General features: G+C 39.7%; 1 protein-coding gene across 6 annotated transcripts in view; it reads left to right on the top strand.

The window, feature by feature from the left end:
* CCDC85A (coiled-coil domain containing 85A) overlaps window positions 1-20,646 on the top strand; it is a gene marked incomplete at both ends in the record, with an annotated part of 200,030 nt that overhangs the window by 146,457 nt on the left and 32,927 nt on the right. For 5 of the 6 annotated variants that reach the window (XM_079721116.1, XM_079721115.1, XM_079721114.1 and 2 more), the window contains one exon: window positions 12,462-12,538. The exons of the other annotated variant lie outside the window; for it this stretch is intronic. In XM_079721116.1, the coding sequence (XP_079577242.1) occupies window positions 12,462-12,538 (77 nt within the window). The remainder of the gene's footprint in view (window positions 1-12,461; window positions 12,539-20,646) is intronic. 6 annotated transcript variants of the gene reach the window in all.

Below are 20,646 nucleotides of genomic sequence, written 5' to 3'. Positions count from 1 at the left end.
GAAAGGGGGCAGCAGGAGGAAAGCAAAGTGGGAGGGTTGGATTTGGGAGTGAAACACAGTGAGAGTAAAGGAGAGAGGGAGAGATCTAATTAAAAGGTACCTGAGCAGAAGATACACAGCTCTGTGGTCGTGTCTACAAAGGCCAGCTGGGTGCTTGCTTAGCTTTCTGAGGCTCCAGGCTGGGGAGGCGGGGGTTGTGGCTGTGCACCTGCCCTGTGGCTCTTCCCCTCCACCAGGCTTCTCTATTCAGACCCTTCTCCAAACCACAGGCTTTGGACAGCAGCTCTCTACTGGGGACTTCCACATTTAAACTACCCCATATCCCTTCTCGGAGCTGCAGAGTCATATATTTAACTGCCTACTCTGGATCTTGCCTTAGATGTCCGGTAGAAATATTAAGCCTGACATGAACAAAATAGAATTCTTGATTTCAAGCCCCACTTCTGCTCCATCTCCAAGCCATCTCCCCATCCCCTGGTTGCCCTTGCCAGAAAGGTAGCCATTATCTTCGATTCCTTTTCTTCGTTAAGACCTCACATTTGCTCCATGGCTATGCTTTGTCCTTAGTCTCTTTCTCCAGGAGGCTTGTTGAATGTGCCCACTTCTCTGTGCACCACGGCTATGGCTCCTTCACAACCCACAGTCACCTCTCAGCCCACCTCCTACAGAGGTCCCCTCAGTCATCCCCCAAACTTCACTCTCATCCTATTTTTCTCTGTCTTTCACAGAGCAGCCAAGACGATCCTTTTAAAGTATACATCAGATGGTGCCAGTGGAATGTACCAATCCCCCTTTTCCCCAGTCGCTCCCCATTCCAAACAGTACAAAATCCCAACTCCTTACACGAGTTCACTGACACCGTGGGTCTTGTCTCTGCTGCTCTAACTTCATCTCCCCTCACTTTCCTCACTTCTTTCTGGCCACTTCAGTCTTCTTTCTTTTCTTTGCGCGCCTGTGGCTCATTTCCATCTCGGGGACTTTGAAAATTCTGTTCTTGCTGTTTGGAGAGTTTGTTCCCAGAATCTTTGCATTCAAGTTTCAAGTTGAATGCCTCAGATCTTCTCAGATGATCTCGATCTAAGCTAAAGTGGTGGAGGGTGTACAGGGGAGCAGTGTGCTTATTTATGTGTGTGTCTGCATGTCTGTCTGTCTTGTCTGTCTTCTGTATTAGAGTGTTCCATGAGCAGGGGAGCCCTTTTTGTTTGTTTTCAGTGGACTGTCTATAGCACATGAAAGAGTGTCTAACGCATAGTAAGTGCTCAATGAATGTATGTTAATTGACTGATTACAAAGGGCTTGTTAATACATGCTAAAATAGCTAACAACAAAAAAAGTTCCACAGTATGTGGTCTTTCCCATTTTGTTTATCTAAACTAACTATACTTATCCATTATCTAACTGCATTCATCCATTATCTGTTCGTATCACTTTGTGTATGGATAGATAATGCTAAAACATTGTGAAAACTTTGCTTTTCTTATGTAAGGCAACTATTCCTTAATTGTTACACTATGAGGTTGTTTCGACAGCTACTGTTTCGTAGCCACTGCAGAGAGTATATATAGGCTGAATTGAACAACATTTTTGTGAATTCCCAATTGATAGAATCCAGATTAATGACACTTTGCTGTACAATATGATAAAAAATATTTTTATTTTGCTGCCTTGTATGACAGTAAAAAAAAAAAACTGTGCATAGGCTTCTAAAAATATCTAAATATACATAAAAAGTCAAAATAATTATCCTAAGAGAAAATAAAATTTTTATAGACTTACTGTCTATAAAATTTGTTTTCTTATAGATTTGCTTCCTTGTTCGTTGACAATGCTGACAAGATGCACGTACAAGGGGGCCGCATACACTGAAGGAAATTGTTACATTTCTTAAAATGGCATCAATTTTTATCCTCTGGCATTGGGAAAAGGCAGCATTTTCTCTGGGAAATAACAACAGCAGCAGCAGCAACATAACAATGGAAAGTAAGACACGTTTTAACCCTGAATAGCTGTTAAAATGGTGCTCATACTAAACAGCTCTTTAGAGTTTGAAATATTTTCCGTAGAGTCCCCAGTCCTTTAGGCCAGTTCAGTGCTACTTACCTAGTGTCTCCTTCATGGAGTTGACGCTTTCAAAGGGAAAAGTCAAAGTGAAGGCAATTTAAGGGCACACAAATTTCCTCTAAGCCAGAGTTCAGTTTCGATGGCTTGCTATTGTGTGATTTTTCGGTGGAAATCTGACTGCATTTTGAGTTAACTGCTTGAAACTGTTCGGGGAGCAACAAACTTGGAGTAGCAGCCAGAGCAGTTGGGAACCGAATGTTGAGGACATTCGTTCATCAGAAATTTACAGGACACCTTCTAGCACATAGCAGCTATGCGAATCATAGGACAGCTCGGAAAGTAACTATAAGGCAAGGCCTTGCCACATGGAGCCTCTGGCTTCTAGAAAGAAATGGAAGCTGAAACAACCAGGTGCCAATTCCCAAGGAAGAGGTACAGGTGGATGATAGCCAATAGGCAACAAAATGCCATTCTCTCCCATTTTAAAAACACTCTCATTTGGAAAGAGGAGAAACTTGAAAATTTTTTGGTAATTATTTTCTAGAACAAAGGTAGGACATAGACCCTGATTTTCTTTTCTGTTTTCTAAATTGGTTTATGTGCAAATCATTGGATTTCAATATCCATTTAACTATTATATTTACTCTTTTATAGAAAATAATAAGTGAAAACAATCTGGACTGTTTCCAAAAACATACCACTTGCCTGGCACTAGAGGAATAACACTCGTGATTCTTTTCTGTCAAAGCATTCTTGGAAAAGGATACAGTATTTCCAGCTTTCATTCTAATAAACAGGACAGCACATTGCTCTGTTTCCTTTTCCTTTGAAATGACAGGTTTTTCTCTTCACGAAGAAACATAACCTGTTTTGAACGGACCACTGCTCTCCGCCCTCCTCAGGCTGCTCTCTCACAGCTCAGAGACCCTCAGTCAGGGCCCAGCTAGCACCTGCCCTGTGCCCCACAGCTATGCTTGCTCCTGTGCCCTCCCCCTCGGTACACCACTCCCTCGCAGGGAGTGTCTGGAAGGAGAATGTCCAGGTGAAGTTTAAATTCCTTCCAGTGGTATTTCTAACCAAAAGGGGGAACCTTATCAACTTAAGCAGATGTCCAGATGAAGGCATTTATATTGTATTCCAAGATGTTAGTGGCAGAAATGGTTCATGTTTTGCACATTTCCCATAACTGTTTATGTCTGTCTCTTTCTCTTTATCCCTCTTTGTATTCTCCCTTCTCTTTCCTCCTCGCCTTCCCCCTACCATGTGCCACCCCCCCATAAGACATTTTTTTTTGAGCCTGGTGAAAACACATTTCAGATTTTATTTATTCATTTATTTTTTCTTTTTATTTGGTTATGTCGGGTCTTAGTTGTGGCACACAGGATCTTCATTGCAGCATGTGGGATCTTTCATTGCGGTGCGCGGGCTTAGTTGCCCTGGGGCATGTGGGATCTTAGTTCCCCGACCAGGGATCGAACCCACGTCCCCTGCATTGGAAGGTGGATTCTTAACCACTGGACCACCAGGGAAGTCCCCAGATTTTCTTATTGAAATTACCCACCAGTGATTAGATCTGACTTAATTTGAGAACCTCCCCAATGTTTCCATCCAAAGTTTAATGTTCTCTAGAATGTTCTTCATGTTCACTGGCACAACAGAATTGATATTAGGCTCCATTCAGACACAAATCCAGTCTTACCTGGAGTGATTGACAATTGTAGACCTGTACTATGAAATAATTTCTTTTCAGGGCACCATCTGTGTAATGGGTTGATTGACTCATTCAATAACTTTTTAATGTGCAGACACTATTCTAGGCGCTTGGAGTACATCACTCAACACAACAGACAAAGATCCCTGCCTTGTGGAGTTGACATTCTGATGGAGAGAGACAGGGCTTATACAATAAACATAACATATGAACAAGCTAATTTATATGACAGAAAGTGATAAAGTATTTTGAAGAAAAATAAAGAAGTACAGCAGGCCAAAGGAGATCAGGAGAATGTGGGGCGGAGGTGGGGGTAGTTTACAGGATTAAACGAAGAGGACTTGGTCTCACTGAGAAGCTGAGATCTGGACAAAGACTTGTTAAGAGTGAGGAAATTGGCCAAGCAGCTCCCTGGGGGAAAAGCAGTCCAGAGAGTGTGGACGACTAAAGCTCGTGTATGCCTGGGGTGTCCAGGAGCAGAAAGGAGGCCATGTGGCTGGAGCAGAGGTGTGACGTCATGAAGTCAGAAAGGCACCAGGTCCCCAGATTACATGGGGCCCTGCTGGCCTTTTTAAGGACCTTGACTTTTATATGGAGCAAAATGGCGAGCTCCTGCGTGGTTCTGGAGAATGACGTGATCAGACTTAGCATTTTAGAAGGAAAACCCTGGCTGCCATGGGTTTGAAATAGACTTTGAATGATAGTAGACCTGGGAGAGGAGGCAAAGATAGAAGTGAGGACACCTGTTAGGAGACTAGTGGGAGGCTGGATTTTCAGGATATCTTGGCGGCAGAGTCAACAGAATTTCCCAATGGATGGGAAGTGGGGCATGTGAGAGGGTGGAACCAAATGTAATGCTAAGGTTTTTGTCACAAAGAAAAACTAATAGTCAAAGGGTTAAAGTCTAGGTTGAAGTGTAAACAGCCAAAGGGAGCACAAGGTTTTTTAAAAATTTGAGTAGTGGGGCTTCCCTGGTGGCGCAGTGGTTGAGAGTCTGCCTGCCGATGCAGGGGACACGGGTTCGTGCCCCGGTCCAGGAAGATCCCACATGCCGTGGAGCGGCTGGGCCTGTGAGCCATGGCCGCTGAGCCTGCGCGTCCGGAGCCTGTGCTCCGCAACGGGAGAGGCCACGGCAGTGAGAGGCCCGCGTACCGCAAAAAAAAAAAAAGAATTTAAGTAGTGGAGGAAGGGGACCAGACAGATCCCTGTTTCAAGCTGCTGTCCCTTCCCCCGTCACAGCTGGATTCCAGCAGAGGAGTCTTCCCAGCCAGGGCCTGTGCACCCCCCCTTCCCAATGCCTAGAACTCTCTTCTCCAAGCTCTTTGCATAGTTGGCTCATTTGCAGGCTGTAGTCCCCAGAGAGCTCTTCTAGGCCACGCTCCCTAATGGAGCTGGACTTCCGCTCAACTCTGCTAGTTCTCTGTTTCGTTGCCTTTATTGCGCATGTTGCCTTCACAAAGGGGAGTGCGTTTGCTCTCCATTGTCGGTCTTCCTCTCTGGAACGTGCACTCTGTGAATGCACAGACCTTATCACTTTTGCTTGGTGCTGTATCTCCATGATCTAGAACAGTGTCTGGCACACAGCAGATAATCAGTATTGGGTGAAGACCAAGTCTTGATATTACAGGAAGTCAATAAATATGTATTAAATCCCTACGGGAAACACCAACAGTCACTGTGTAGGGTTTAAGGGAATATTTTCAAGTAGCATATTTGGGCAAAAAATGAAAACATGAAAATAAATAACATACAGACAACTAGGTAAAGGAACACCACAAGGCACTCAATATATGATTTCTTGGCAAATGATAAGGAAAATGAAAGAGATTTATGGAGGGAGCAGAATTTAAAACTGTAGAATTATTGATCTTCAGAGGTAAAGGGACTAGCCCAGCAGCACACACAGGTAGAAATCTTTGCAGCATCTCATTGAGCGTTCTCCAAGCATTTCCAAGAACACGAATCACGTTATCATCTGAAGCAGTATATTCTAATCTTTGGATATTCTAATTATTAGAAGGCTGTTTTTCATAACATGCATAGAGAAATAAGGAGTATGGACTAGGCTGAGAATGATTATTTGGCAAGGGAAGGTGTGGGCAGAGACCCAGAGCTAGGTTGGGGCCAGTGAATAACAGTGAACAGGTTTGTACATGGGAGGACCAGGTAGAAAATAACTATCTCCTATTTCTCTCAGATTGCCACAGAGAGAAGGGTCTGACAAGAGTAGAATTAGCTTCATAGATGATGGACCAGAGCAAGACCTGACATCATTTTTTACCTACTTAGGACAATTAAAGCTCCCATTAAAAATTTAAAAATTTTACCTCTGCCAATAAAGCAGCCTGAGTTAAATATCCAGGCAAATCCGAAACTGCTGATGCCAACAAGATTTTTTTTTTAATAAGTAAAGCATCAAATTATAGTGAGAAATGTAATCACTTATACTTCTGGAGCTCATACGAATTCTAAGTAGGAGGCTGACCTTTGCTTGCCTGAGGAAGAAAGAGAAACACTTTTAGAACAGTAATAATTTTTTAAATATATAGTTCTGAAGTCTTTTCCTTCGGAATGTGTAAAAGCCCGTGGATGGTGGGATTAATTTGGAACTAATTCAAGCAGTGTCTTTAGAGGTTGGGGTTTATTAAAGAGATTTACTTCCAGATTTGAAATCATGTGACTGTTGGACTCTCTCTGGCCGAGGGAGACTAACTCAGTCACAGAAAAGCTAACACCTATGAACCCACAGCAGCAATAGTCTTCCAGATGATTGTCCTCCTTTATATTCTTCCAAATGCTGTAATTTGTTTTAGAATGGACCATTACCAGGTTTTATTTTTCGCCCTGAAATTTTGAAGACCAGACAGCACTTCATCTAATCAAAACTACTTAGAAGTTTGACCAACCTTAGACAGTTGCAAATATCAACAGTAAACTTTTCATGTACAATAATCAGAGTAATCCTTGGCTGATTTCAAGGATGGGATTCCCCTAGGGAGAGAAACACTGCTTTAGAAATCAAGGGGGAAATTAGAGGGTTTAATATTTCAACCAGAGTATTTTCAAACTAGCAGAGAAGGAAGTCGAGCTACTTTATATGATTGAATGCATTTCAGGTAAATTGAAGTGAAATCAAGTCCAGGATATTGTCCAAGGAGAATATCAAGTTATTTTAAAGGTAAAACTCCATCCAGAATATCTAAAATCAGGAAGAAAAAAGGAGAAGTTAGAATTGAACTGTCTATGTGAGAAGCTTGACATCTTAGTGATTAGAAGATCCAGGATGGGAATCCCTGTGATGCCCCAGGAATGAAACAGAATCTTTTGAATGTATGTGTATAACTAATCCCCAGTGTTAGAGGCCAAGTTCACTACCTTCTGGGCTTTATTCTCTTATCTGCCAAATAAATCAGGATGGGGGACAGGTTGGATTAGGGAATCTCTTAGGTACATTCCAGTTCTCAAATTGGAATCAATGAGATGTGTGTTAGTGGAATTCTTGTGACTGTTTCTCATACTTGTTTTATTACAAGAGGTCCTGTGAACTTCTACGTGTAGGTTCAGAGAAAAGTGAGATACATGGAGAAAATGGTTTCTGCTTTGAAAACATGCCCACGATTTACCCAAAGAACCTCTTGAGAACGTCATTGGATTTTCACATTGGTATTGTTTGCTTAACCTGGCTTTTCTAATGTGCAGATGTCCAGAGATTTCCCAGGAAAGAGAAATAAAATGCCCTTGGGGGAAGTTAAAAGCAAATCTCACCATTTGCATAGCTGTGATTTGACATTGGCTTCTTTAGATCCCTGAATGTGGGACGCAACTTGGCTTTTCCTCCTTCTGCTTCCAGTATGTCCCTCTCTCTTCCTTCATGTGAATTCCTTCTCTCTTCCCTGTTTACAAGAGGATCATTCTTGTCCGTCCTGTGGCTCTACTAGCATCTCTCTGTCTCTCAAGCTTCTGTTGATCCATTAGTCAAGTTTCTCCTTCAGAAGAACTGCAGCCAATATTGATCTTTTTGTACTCCTGTTTCACATGATTTAGCTCTGAATATCATATTACCTATTGCTTTATTTTTTTTCCTCCTTATCGCCCCTCAACTGGTTATATACTTCTTGAAGATAGGATCCTTCTTTAATATATTGTATATCTACATAGAGCAGCGGTCCCCAACCTTTTTTGACACGAGGGACCCGTTTCATGGAAGACAATTTTTCCACAGATGGGATCTGGGTTGGGGGGATGGTTTCGGGATGATTCAAGTGCATTACATTTATTGTGCACTTTATTTCTATTATTATTACACTGTAATATATAATGAAATAATTATACAACTCGCCATAATGCAGAATCAGTGGGAGCCCTGAGCTTGTTTTCACTTGCCACTCACTGATAGAGTGTTTTGTTTTGTTTTGTTATAAATTTATTTATTGATTTATTTTTTGGCCGCATTGGGTCTTTGTTGCTGCATATGGGCTTTCTCTAGTTATGGCGAGCGGGGACTACTCTTCCTTGTGGTACGCGAGCTTCTCGTTGCAGTGGCTTCTCTTGTTGCGGAGCACAGGCTCTAGGCACGCAGGCTTCAGTAGTTGTGGCACACAGGCTCAGTAGTTGTGGCTCATGGGCTCTAGAGCGCAGGCTCAGTAGTTGTGGCGCATGGGCTTAGTTGCTCCGCAGCACATGGGATCTTCCCGGACCAGGGCTCGAACCCATGTCCCCTGCATTGGCAGGTGGATTCTTAACCACTGCGCCACCAGGGAAGTTGCACTGATAGGGTTTTGATATGAGTCTGCAAGCGATTTATTATAGTCTCTGTGCAGTCAAACCTCTCTGCTAATGATAATCTGTATTTGCAGCCGCTCCCCAGCGCTAGCATCACCGCCTCAGCTCCACCTCAGATCATCAGGCATTAGATTCTCATAAGGAGAGCACAACCTAGATCCCTCACATGCGCAGTTCACAGTAGGGTTCACGCTCCTATGAGAATCTAATGCCACTGCTGACCTGACAGGAGGCGGGGCTCAGATGGTAATGCCAGCTATGGGGAGCGGCTGTAAGGGCTAAGTACAGATGAAGCTTCGCTCGCTCACCCACTGCTCACCTCCTGCTGTGAGGCCTGATTCCTGGGTACCCCTGATGTAGAGTATTGGCTGTTTTCTGCAGGAGCCTTGATTTTCGTTTGGAACCTCATTCTCAGAGTTCTGAAAGCCAAAATGACATTCTGATATCTGTTTTAACAGCTGTCAGCCACTGGTATAAATGTAATGATCAGTTCAAATGATAGTACATTCTAATGCAGTTGTGTGTGTGCATGCACATGCACGTATGTATCACTTTATAATAAAAGCACCAATTTTTGTCATGTACTTCTCTTGGGAGCACAGTGGTACTCCACACTTCCTGGGTGTAATGGAAGTGTGTATCTTATAGTTGACACCACTCTGGAAGGTCCTTGTGTAAGGAAGGAAAAGGAAGCAGCAGCTTGGGGAAGGGATTGTAGGAGACATGGTCAAATATATTCCAGCACACAAGGGGCTCCTTTTCTTTCTTACACAGAAGATTTTATCTTTTTTCTCTAATGATCAGCTAGGACTGCGATGTGGATTGCGGTGTATTTTTTTTTTTTTTTTTTTTTTTTTTTGCAGTACGTGGGCCTCTCACTGTTGTGGCCTCTCCCATTGCGGAGCACAGGCTCCGGACGCGCAGGCTCAGTGGCCATGGCTCACGGGCCCAGCCGCTCCATGGCATGTGGGATCTTCCCAGACCGGGGCACGAACCCGTGTCCCCTGCATCGGCAGGAGGACTCTCAACCACTGAGCCACCAGGGAAGCCCTGCGGTGTATTTTTTAAAGTGGAATTTCTTATACTTTATTATGTTTTATTAAAATGTTTACATATTTTCTGTCCCATTATTGGTTATATACTAGTAGTTGGGCTTGGGTAGCCTATGATGCAATAACAAATAAATCTTGAAATCATGAGGGTTTAACAAAACAAATGTTTATTTTTCTCTCATGTCACAATTGAAGGATTGGATGGTTTCCTCAATGGCTCTTCATATAGGGACTTGGGGACCCAGTGATGATCTTCCAGTATATTCCAGAAAAAAGTTTGCCTGCTCCACTCCCATATAAAAGGAGTATATAAAAAGTTTCTTGATGAATTAAACAACTAACAGCGTGAATTCTCTTTTATTCATGCAGATTAACTATACTTCCTGTCCCCCAAACCCCACCCCACCACATACACACACGCGTTTTTTCATTCATCGTATCTGTTCATTGTTAAATAATAATTGCAAAAGAGAGTGAGCTTGGAACAACAGGACTTCTGGAACATAGCACTTGAGTGTGTAATCCTAAAATGAAATTTGCATTCTGAGAAACTTAGGACTTGCAATAACTGGCCTTTTCTTCATTCCAACCCTCGTAATGCCCAGCACACGTCAGTGACGCAATAAATATTTGTGGAGCAAATGAACTCAAAACTTTCCTTAGCTTTGTCTTTACCTTGGAGCTAATTTGTTTTTTTTTACGTTACCTGTCTAAGAATCTTCCCTATCATTTCCTGTCCCTGCCCATATTTGCAGTGAATGCTTTGAAACAGAGATTTGAACCTCATCTGTTGTAACTTGACATTAAAAATTGGAGTTAAGGAATGTTTTCCAAATTCAAGAACTTACCCTTTTTGGGAACTGACATGATGTGACTTTCGTAATGTAAGTGGAAACTTAATGAAACCATCAGCTATGTAAACTGCAAAGATTTAAAGAAGAGAAATAGATTAAAGTGACTGAAGATAGTTACTGAATTAAAATCCATTCAGTGGCATTTTTCAAATGTCACCTGAATCACTCTGTATATAGTCATTTCGGCTGCTTTCAGTATCACAGCCTTAAGGATGATGCAGTATAGGGACAATAAAGATACGGTGTAAATTGTGAACAAAGGAAAAAAGAATTTTATTTGTTTATGGTTTAAATAGACTATTTCTGAGCAACTTTTCACTCGAATGACCCTTATCAAGTGGTTGTTTTTTTAGAGAGGGGAGCTTGCAAAACTGTAAATCAGGCAATCTACATTCACATTTTGATGATCAGCAAATCACTTATTCATTTGCTAGAGTAAAGCGGATTCATGAAATCAGTAAGTTGGTTATTCATTTATGCCAAATACTTTTTTTTCCCTTTTGAAGAGTACATAAAGCAAACACTTAACATTTCACTGAGCTAAAAAAATGAGAGCATATTTCTAGCAAATGTCTTCAGCTTCCTTTACCTTGTGTTTCTGTCTTGTTGAGAAATGCTCAGGGCAAGTCGTCACCATTGGTGTGAGATCAGTGGATGGTTATATTAATGTTAGTGATGGGGAGTTTCTGCAAACATTTGTGAAAACAGGTGTGCTGTAAACCGGTTAGGGATGAGCTTAATTTTTACATTTGTGAATTAAGGACTGAAGTTTCTTGTGTATTTTAAGAAAATAAAATGTTACCTTGTTGCTTTGGAGGTCACAAAATGGAATTGGGTTCATATAACCAATTTCCATATAAAAATTAAGAGTTTCCATGATGAATTTCAGATCAAGGTATTCATTTGCATACATATCCATCCTAACTGCAGATTATTAGGGGCTCCAAATGTTTCCTTCTAAAATGCACGACCTTCTTGGCCTTGCCTCTTGCTCTTTCGTGTTTTTGAGGCTGAGGAACATGCACATGACCTGCTGCTTTAAAATTAACTGTGGAAATATGCTCTGGAGGGATTCTTCGGTCATGTACATTTCACTATACCTGAAATATGTTTGCTCTTGGGTAATGAATGAATTGCAACTGTGTTGCAGTATGATGCTGTGCAGTTGATTATTTTGGATTTAATGAAGAAGAGTCGCTGTCAGATGGTTCCTCAAAACGAAAACTCCACTTTGCTCCACGTGTGAACTTTTTCATAATGTAAAGCTATAAAATCGAGAGTTTCTCGCTATGGAACAGATACTAAGCATGATGCTGATTTTGAGCTGTCAGCACACACCTGAGCTTGTTGAAGAAATGAAAACAACAAACTTCAAGTCTGCCCTGGTTTACCTAAATAGGGAAAAGCTTGAGTCTCTGTCATGCTCAGCGAAAATCAAAGTCAAAATTCAGACTAACATTATTTAGCCCTTTTGTAGCTGTTCTCTAGGTGTAGTCATACTATCTATAGATTTGTGAGAAGAACAAAATATTGGTCTTAAGACTTGAAAAGTTTATTGAGAAAATGAAGGGAGCTGGATATTTTAAATATCTTCTTATTTTCTTTTTTTTTTTTTTAAAAAACCTTGTAATTTCTCTGTTATAATGAATGTTACAAAAAGTCTTATGTGTGGGAAAGCTTAAAATACATACACAAAATAAGTAGAAAAGAGGGAATAAGTGTCTTCAACGTGTCTAATGTTCTGAAGGCTGCATGGTGTGCAGACGCCTACAGTCTTAACCACCTGTAAATTTCTCTGACTCTCCTTAACACTGTGCAGTTGTTCAGACTGCTTATGGTTTTAATGGCTTCTGTTATTGTTCTTCTGGGGAGAAATCTTTTTTTCTAAATATCAGATTAAGTAGTCACTACCTGATTTGAATAAATGGAGCCAGAAACATCCTGACAGTGTACCAAACAAGACCTGTGTGTATAATGTGAGTTCTTTCTTTTCAATTTTAGAATCAACCTTGTCCTATGTTAGGCAGCTGGAGGCAAGAGTAAGACAGCTGGAGGAGGAAAATCGCATGCTGCCCCAGGTGGGTGACTTCCAGAAGCTCATAGCTAGTCAGTGTCATTTGAGTTGTAGTATTTTATGTGGAATTTAAAGTCTCAGTTACATGATAGAAATCATTTTGTCAACAGCCATTCATCAATGTAGAGCGTGATTACTTTCCGTAATCAACCACTTACCCATCATATTGTCCAGCTTCTTAAGTGTGATACTAAAGGGCACAGATGTCTAAAACATGAATGTAAAATCATTTTGAAAGGAAGAAGAAAGAGAAAATGAGAAGTAGAAAGTGCTTTGATGGTACTGCTCACATCCGTCATGCATGTTGTTGGTGAATATAGGGAACGGACTCTTATTTAAATGGAAAATGTGCTCATTTATGAGCTAGGGAAAGCTGCAGGTAGTTTGAAGAGTTCATATTTTAATTAAATGAGTACTTTCTAAAATTCTTTGTGATGTAATTGAACTCTTTCAGTGCAACAAAGTAATCACAGTAATTGACAGTTTTTACTTTGGGGCTTAATTTGTTTTCCCCGATGAATGTAAAATGGCACTTTTTCTGGGATTTAATGCCTTGCCATATGTTTTACTGTAAAAACTTTTTCCACGGGCTGATATCTTGGTGAGAATGTTGTTGGTTGAGATTGTGGTTCTTGGGAAATGTTTTGTTGAAGAGTTGAACAAATCTACTCATTCTAGCTTGGTTTCCTTGACAGCCAGGTAGACACTAATGTATTTTAATATTTCATAAAAAGGAGTCTTCTCAGCATTTAGTCACTAGTGTTCTTTCTACATTCTGGTGACTATTTCTATTTCATAAGTGACTAAGAGAAAATTAAACCTCAAACAGCTAGTAAACAGTTTAAGTGTCAAGACAAGACTGTTTATAATTCAGGAGAAGACATATAAACATGAATACAAAGACTTAATTAATGCAAAGGCTTTGGAAAGATATTTTAGGTCTTTTTAATCTTGTTTCGCTTTTAAGCTAGTTTTGCTCACTGATGATGATTTGAGCTGTCAGGTACTGCATGTGGGAATGCCTCTCTCTTTCTTCCACTGGCCAGCCATCCAGCTAGAAATCACGAGGTTAAATGAAATTAGTCTATTTCTCACCCTTCTCAAACTGTACATATGTCAATGCTCATGATGACAGAAAGGATTATTTGCATTATGAAATAAAATACTACTGGTAGAGTTTTTTCCTGTGCTCTTCTATACTTTTCATTTTTTAAATTTCTTTGCCATTTTCCCTTTTATATTGGATTCAGAGTATGACTGTGCTAATACCTTTAACTGACAACATCTAACGTCTCTGTTCCAAGAAACCTAAAAGATGTAATTATTTTATATACGATTATACCATCTCTCAGGCAACTGGGAATGTAAGTGACAAGAAAGAGGGAAAAAAGAGATATGTTTCTTGGTTTTTCTCTGAGTGAGAATTGAAACCCATACTGAGTATTGAATGAATGCATGTGTGCTGTCTTACTGAAAAAGAGGCACAAAAATAATTATAAGATTGATTTTTAAAAATCTGTGAAAGTGAGTGTTAGAGGCCTTGAAGGGAAATCAGAAGAGTCCTCAACTATACTTGATATATGTGTGCATATTTAAATGCTTGCATAGTTAAGAGTAGAAGAGATTAAACCGCTTTCCAAATTAAACTATTTTCTCCCAATTCGTATAATTTTAAATGCATTGCTATTTTTTATCTAAGAAGATTGTTGTTGTTGTTTTTGTTTTTCCCCACAAGAAATGGCTAAGAAAGACCATGTTTTATTGAACCTAAGATGTTATTGATGTGAGAAGCACCATTATTATGTGTACTATTCAGAAAGAAAAAAATGTTGTCAATTATACCATGTCCAATTCTTGCTGATTTCAGTGATGATAAAATGGGAAAACAATGTTTTAGAATTAAACAGCTCTTTACATGTCCAAAGCACTTTAATGCAAAGAAAATCTGTTGTTTGAAATATGCTATTGGACTTATGCAACAAATATCTATCTCAGTTCATAAACATTATTTCTGTTAAATTTCTGTATTTGAGAGCATTGCCTTCGTTTATAGCTAAGATAGATATGATAGAACCACAATTTGCAACTACTTGTATTGTATAAACACAACTGAAATGAACAGGGACAGTAGGTGAGATCTGAGGATGGAAAACAGTAAATGGACCTTAGAGCAGTGGGACTCATGTCAAGTGAATCCTTGTGGAACTCTGAGACTTGGGCCGACTAGCACAAAGACATATGTAATTTATTCTTAGATGTTTATTGGTACTAAGACAAATAATCGTGAGATTTCCCTGCAGAAAGGATTTATGACTGCATGATGTGAGCTGATTTGCAAGGTCAGTTCAATGTGACAAGTTGACATCCTTGCATAAATTAGTATCAGTATCTGAACACTTGATTTCCAATTATAAGAGCTTGTTCACTGTGCCTTGATTAGAAGGTATTATTTTTTACTCCCAAGTTTATAAAAATATGTCCACTTATCTTTGGATAAACAGTAATAAGAATATAGTTGGCAATTGGAATTCCAAGTATATCAGATATCTTTTGTGATATCTGTAGCAAGGTCCTTTGCTGTTAGTTTAGTATTTAGACTAATTACATAAAACCTTTTCCTGGATGAAGAAATTTCCTTAATGCTTACTTTCATTCCTTATATAAAACTGTGTATAATGAACCGAAAGTCACAACTTTGCTCTAGAAATACATATTTAAAAATAAACAGGATGAGTGTCATAAATGCTTGTGGATATCCTTCTGGTTAGGTGCAAAGGCTTCCATTTCTTGATGTGTAAATGACAAAGTTCCTCCCAGCTCTTGTATTTCATAAGCCTAAGTGTAATTAAAGCTTAGGTCCAGTCTTATACCCATGCGAAGTTACCAGGTCCCAGAAAGAAGGTTTTTTTTTTTAGAAAATAGATAGAAAAATGCAGTGAAGATTGAGTTTGGTTCTATCTGGTGGTGAAGAGGAGCTCACAGAAGCCGTGGATGAAATGTCAGTATGGATGCCGTGGCAGGTCAGCACCTAGTAAGCACAGAGCTCTTGGCTCTGCCGCAGCCTTTGCAACATCCTCCAAGGATCACTGAGCTCCGCTGTATGTCCAGTTAGTAAACGCAATATTTCAAAGGTATCTTAAAGTCAGAACGCTCTCATTAATTTCAGAAAATTCAGTATTATTTGCTAGGTATTATTTGAAAAGAAAATGCCTTTTTACTTTTGTTTTTATTCTGCGAGGAAGACATGAGGTCTACCCTCTTAACAGATTTTTAAGCATCTAATACGGTATCTATAGGCGTGATGTCGTACTTCCGATCTCCAGAACTTACTCAACTCGCATAACGGAAAGTTTATGCGTGCTGATTAGTGACTCCCCATCTCTCCCTGCCCCTCTCCTAGCCCCTGGCGACCACCACTCTGTTCTTGGCTTCTGTGAGTTTGACTGTGTTAGACACCTCATATATAAGTGGAATCACGGGGTATTTGTCCTTCTGTGACTGGCTTATTTCTCTTGCCATAATATCGCCATTTGATCCAGCAATCCCACTTCCAGATAGTCACCCAGAAGAACTGCAATCAGGATCTCAAAGAGACATTAAAACTCCTGTGTCTATTGCAGCACTATTAACCATAGCCAAGATGTGGAAGCAACTTTAAAGGTACATCAACAGATGAATAGATAATGAAAATGTGGCATAAACATATAACGGATCATTATTCAGCCTTTTGAAAAAGAAGGAAATCCTGTCATAGGAGACAACAAGGATTAACCTTGAAAATGCTTTTTTGAAAGTTGGTATAAGTGATCACTAAAGATAACCTGGACCTGGGATAGTATCTTCCTTGAACACATAAACTAACATGAGCATTTTTTACAGATTACGTTTAAAATATTTCACACGATTGCATCTACCCTCTCATACCTGTAATGCTCAAACTGCTCAGACTGGTCTGTCAGCTCCACTGTGTACATATTTAATACAATATGAACCCTAAATGAAGACTGTGTGTTATTTAAATAAATGTAGCTGCTAGCTATGAAATTTTGTTAACTTTCAAATCCAATGAGGTAAAGTCACCCACAATGTCATAAGTAAGCATTTATAAATTACAGACCTGAGATAGTGTAAGTTTGTAGTTGTAAAGGAATTTCATATCAAATTTAAAAGCAACATTTCTATCTCAGGTATATTTACACATAAACACAAGCTTGCTCTGGATAAAAAGGCATTCATTTTCAAATCTGACTAGAACCTGACATAGGAGATTGGACAATCCCCTCCCTTAGAAAAAGCATATAAGGTTCACAGAATCTGGGAGTATAGTCCTGGGGAGACAGCTGATTACAGAGAGACTCAGGCTAAGACACAGGCCTATTCTGTGTTCTTTCTAGTGTACACACAGTGCCTCCATCAATCATTTCATACCATTAACTTAACTCACTGGAATTAAGCTGCTAAATCTATTTTTATCTCATTGTCAAATTGTTTTTTTAACCCTTATCTTAAAAATTAACATTGGATCTGCTTAGCCATCTAAGATTTGTTAGACGTTTATTCTATTCCTGCTTTTAAGGGGAAGTATTGTTCTTCAAGCCGCAGTATCATAAATGAAAGAAAAATGCATTTTAGAGCCTTCTCCTCCCTGACATATTTCCCAGATACTTCAGAATCATAAAGTTTTATTGTACAAACCCACAGACCCATATCTGCATGAAAAATTCATACTTAACAGAATGTGGTCAGAGAAGGTCTTTCCGTTCAGATGATTTGGAGGTGGGTGGGTAGGGAAACATAGATACGGTAGTGGTTTTCAAGGCATTTCCCAGTGACACTTGATATTTTAGCCTAAATTCAAAACCCTTGCTTGGATCTCTCTGCTCATTCCATTGTCCTTTTCTTGATGGTCACAAAGGTTTTTTAATCCAGACCTATCCAATATGTTTATGTGCTATGTCTGCAATGCAGTCTGTTCAAGGAGAAAATATCTTAAAGTGGATAGTGAAGAATACCTACCTGATGATTTTAGTATAAATAATACTATCCTTTGAAGACATCAGTTACTTTTCAGATACAACCATAAGGTAAAAACTAATATTTTTAAAGCTATTTTCACCTATCTTGTTTTGAGTTTGGAGTTTGCATTATGGAGAGGGCTAAAGACAAGAAGCAAGCAGTTTGCTGTAAATCCAAGTCAATTAAGTACATTTGCTACAAGTCTTACTGGGAAATCTGTCTTTTCCTCTAATACTCTGGCACCAACATCTGCTTGGAAAGCACTGTGTGTCCTTTAGGCCTCAGAGACCCTCTCCAGAACAAACCACCCACCTCTTGAGACCAGGGTTTTAGAGCAAGTTTTCTAGCATCAGTGTAGGTGCCTGGTGTCCTATGCCTGCCCTGTGCTGTGGGTTCAGCAAATGTGTTAGAAAGGCACTGGCAACTTGGAGCACCACTGAGTGGGCCCTTTTCAGCAAGTGTTTCTTTCTGTTGTGCTAGCACACACACAAGAGTCTAATTTTAGGAGTGGAAATGAAAAATCTCCCTCTCGTGTAATTCGGTTGCAATGTGGCCTCAACAATGCGGTCTTTTGGTGCACTGGGAAAGAGGCAGAGCCGTTTTCAGAGCAGTTCCTGAACAAAGGAAAGAAGCTGTCACCATTGCCCGAAGTGCTGAGGGAGGGTACCCAGGAGCTGAAGAAATCGAGCCCCTCACTTCCATGGCAACACACCCCAGGTCCAGCATCTCATCTCAGAAAAGCTCCCTCACCTGTGTGCTTATGCAGATTGCGGGCATGCTGGGCAGAGATTGGGGGGGGGCGGGGAGGGTTGTTTCTCTCTGATATGTAGATTTCCCTCCTGTGCTTTTCCTGTTTTGCTATGGAAGTATTTATTTATTGTGTCACTCTTTCTCCTTTCCACATTTTCTGACTTTATGTTTTGCAAGTCATTTTTGCCTTATCGGGTCATATATATATGGCTCTTCTAGGGTTGGAATTGCTCTGGAAGAAAAATTCAGTAACTATAGCACAAAAGCAGACACAGAATAGTGCTTTCGAGGATGCTAAAAGCGAATGGTGGTATCCTTCAGTTGTTATTTGCATGGAAATTACCTTTGTGGCACTCATGAGGGGCAACTTGCACAAAAAAGCTTTTCATGGATAGCAACTCTAATTATGTTACACAACCTGAGTAGAATCTGGATGCTACTGATAGAAGAAATTAGTTAAATCCATTAAGGGTTGGTTGCTGCTAGAGCCATATTTGTGGAAAAAATGGACTCCACCAGAGAAATAGTGCTTGTGGATTACAATTTTCTCGAAATCACCATGATTTATATAATTAAAGAAAAGGAAAAAAGCTTTTTCTGTATAGAGTTTTCAAAGGAGATGGGTACTACACAAGTGGTGTGGGTGTATTGGAATAAAAGAGACAAATAGATATGGGAAGTAAGTTGATGGGGGAAAGTCATGCTGGAGAACCTAAATACATGGAGACCGGATTAAGGGAAAAGCGAAAATCTATCAGAGAAAATATCAGAGAGTAAAGCTCACAGCAAAAATGTCTAAAGCAACATGGAGTCTCTCAGAGTGAAGGGATTTGCAACATTCTTCTGTCACCCCCTCATGCTTAAGGATTCTTGTTTGAGAATCTGCTACATGATGAGAAATCTTATTTCTCATGAGGGAAAATAGGTGAAATAGAAATGCAACAAGCAACATAGCTATACTACTTATTAAACTTATTAATAGAATTATTGAATTTAAAAGGTACTCCACTGTTAGGGACTGTGGTATCAATAATTCATATTTAACAGTGTTGCCTTTTTATAGCTATACTGGTATGTTAGTAATTCTATCACTAGGGCATATTTTTAAAAATGTTGTTTTGATTTGTAGCAGCCATAAAAAATAGTAGCATTTTTGTTACCTGTCCTTGGCAGAATTTGTCACCAAAAACAATGGGACTCTCTCAGCACAAAGTTTTGCTGTGTAGTTTTGCTGTGTAGTGTGATTCAACTAGAATCACGGGTATTTGAATGGGAAGCAATATGGAGGAATATTTGGGGAAAATTTGGGATGGAGCTACAAGAGAAATTAATGTTGCCTTGTCCTGTAGAAATGGCTCTCTACTCTTATTATTATTTTTTTTTAATCCAGAGTGGAGTCAAAAATTTTTTATGAGGTAAAGATGAAAGAGTCTTCCCTTTTCTTGCTTTTTCTAAGGGTAAGAAAACAGTCTCAGAGAAAGTGGTGGAAAGTACTGTGTAATGTTTGACTTGGGGATTAAATTAAGCAAACTAAATGTAAATACTATTGAAATATGGATATCAAAAAATGTAAATGATGAAAACCTGGCTTAGTTGACACTCGTAAAGGTGCGGAGACTCCCGTTGGAGCACAGTCTCACTTCGATCTCCATTTCCCGCTGGAGGTCACTACCTCTCTGACTGATGGAAAAGAGGCATCTGAACTGTGCTGTCCTCCTCTTCTTTCTGGTTCAAATCTTTCCTACAGTGGGGTTTAGGCATTTTTCATGTAAGGGTCTAAACGTCTAGTTTCTTTCTTCTCTGTAGCCTGAGGAAAAGGATCACATTTATAACACAGTAAAAATTAAAATTGGCGCCTCTTAATAACTGATAGTTACCTATACCAAAATGTAAAGTAGGCAAATATAAATGTAATATAGGCAATGCCTATATATTGCCTAAGTATAAATACAATATAGATAATAAATGTAGGATAGGCAAATAATTATATTCTTTGACAAAGTAAGACAGTTTAAGTAAACAAGTTTCTAAGTGATTTGAGACTTTCCTAAATTATACTTAAAAAGCTATCATTGTGTGAAAAATAAGCAAAATATAACTAAGTCGTTTTTAGAAAGCTGAGACATCGTCAGCCGTGACTTTGAACTCTGTTAATAATCAAGTAATTAAAGGAGTCACTGTGAATATGTTAGAACAAGCACTGAGTGGGAATTACAAGAACTAGGACTTGGTCTAAAGAGCTGCTGGACCAGGATGATACCCTAACCTCTGTGAACCGTAAATGTCTTGACTAGAAAAGAGGATTGTCAAAGGTGAGGTGGAAGGTTCTGCTCAGCTCTGGGAATC

This window comes from Hyperoodon ampullatus (genome assembly GCF_949752795.1).
Source record: "Hyperoodon ampullatus genome assembly, chromosome: 15".
Taxonomy (NCBI): Eukaryota; Metazoa; Chordata; class Mammalia; order Artiodactyla; family Ziphiidae; genus Hyperoodon; species Hyperoodon ampullatus.
The sequence above is the reverse complement of the archived record's forward strand: the minus strand, read 5'-3'. Positions and strand labels throughout refer to the sequence as shown.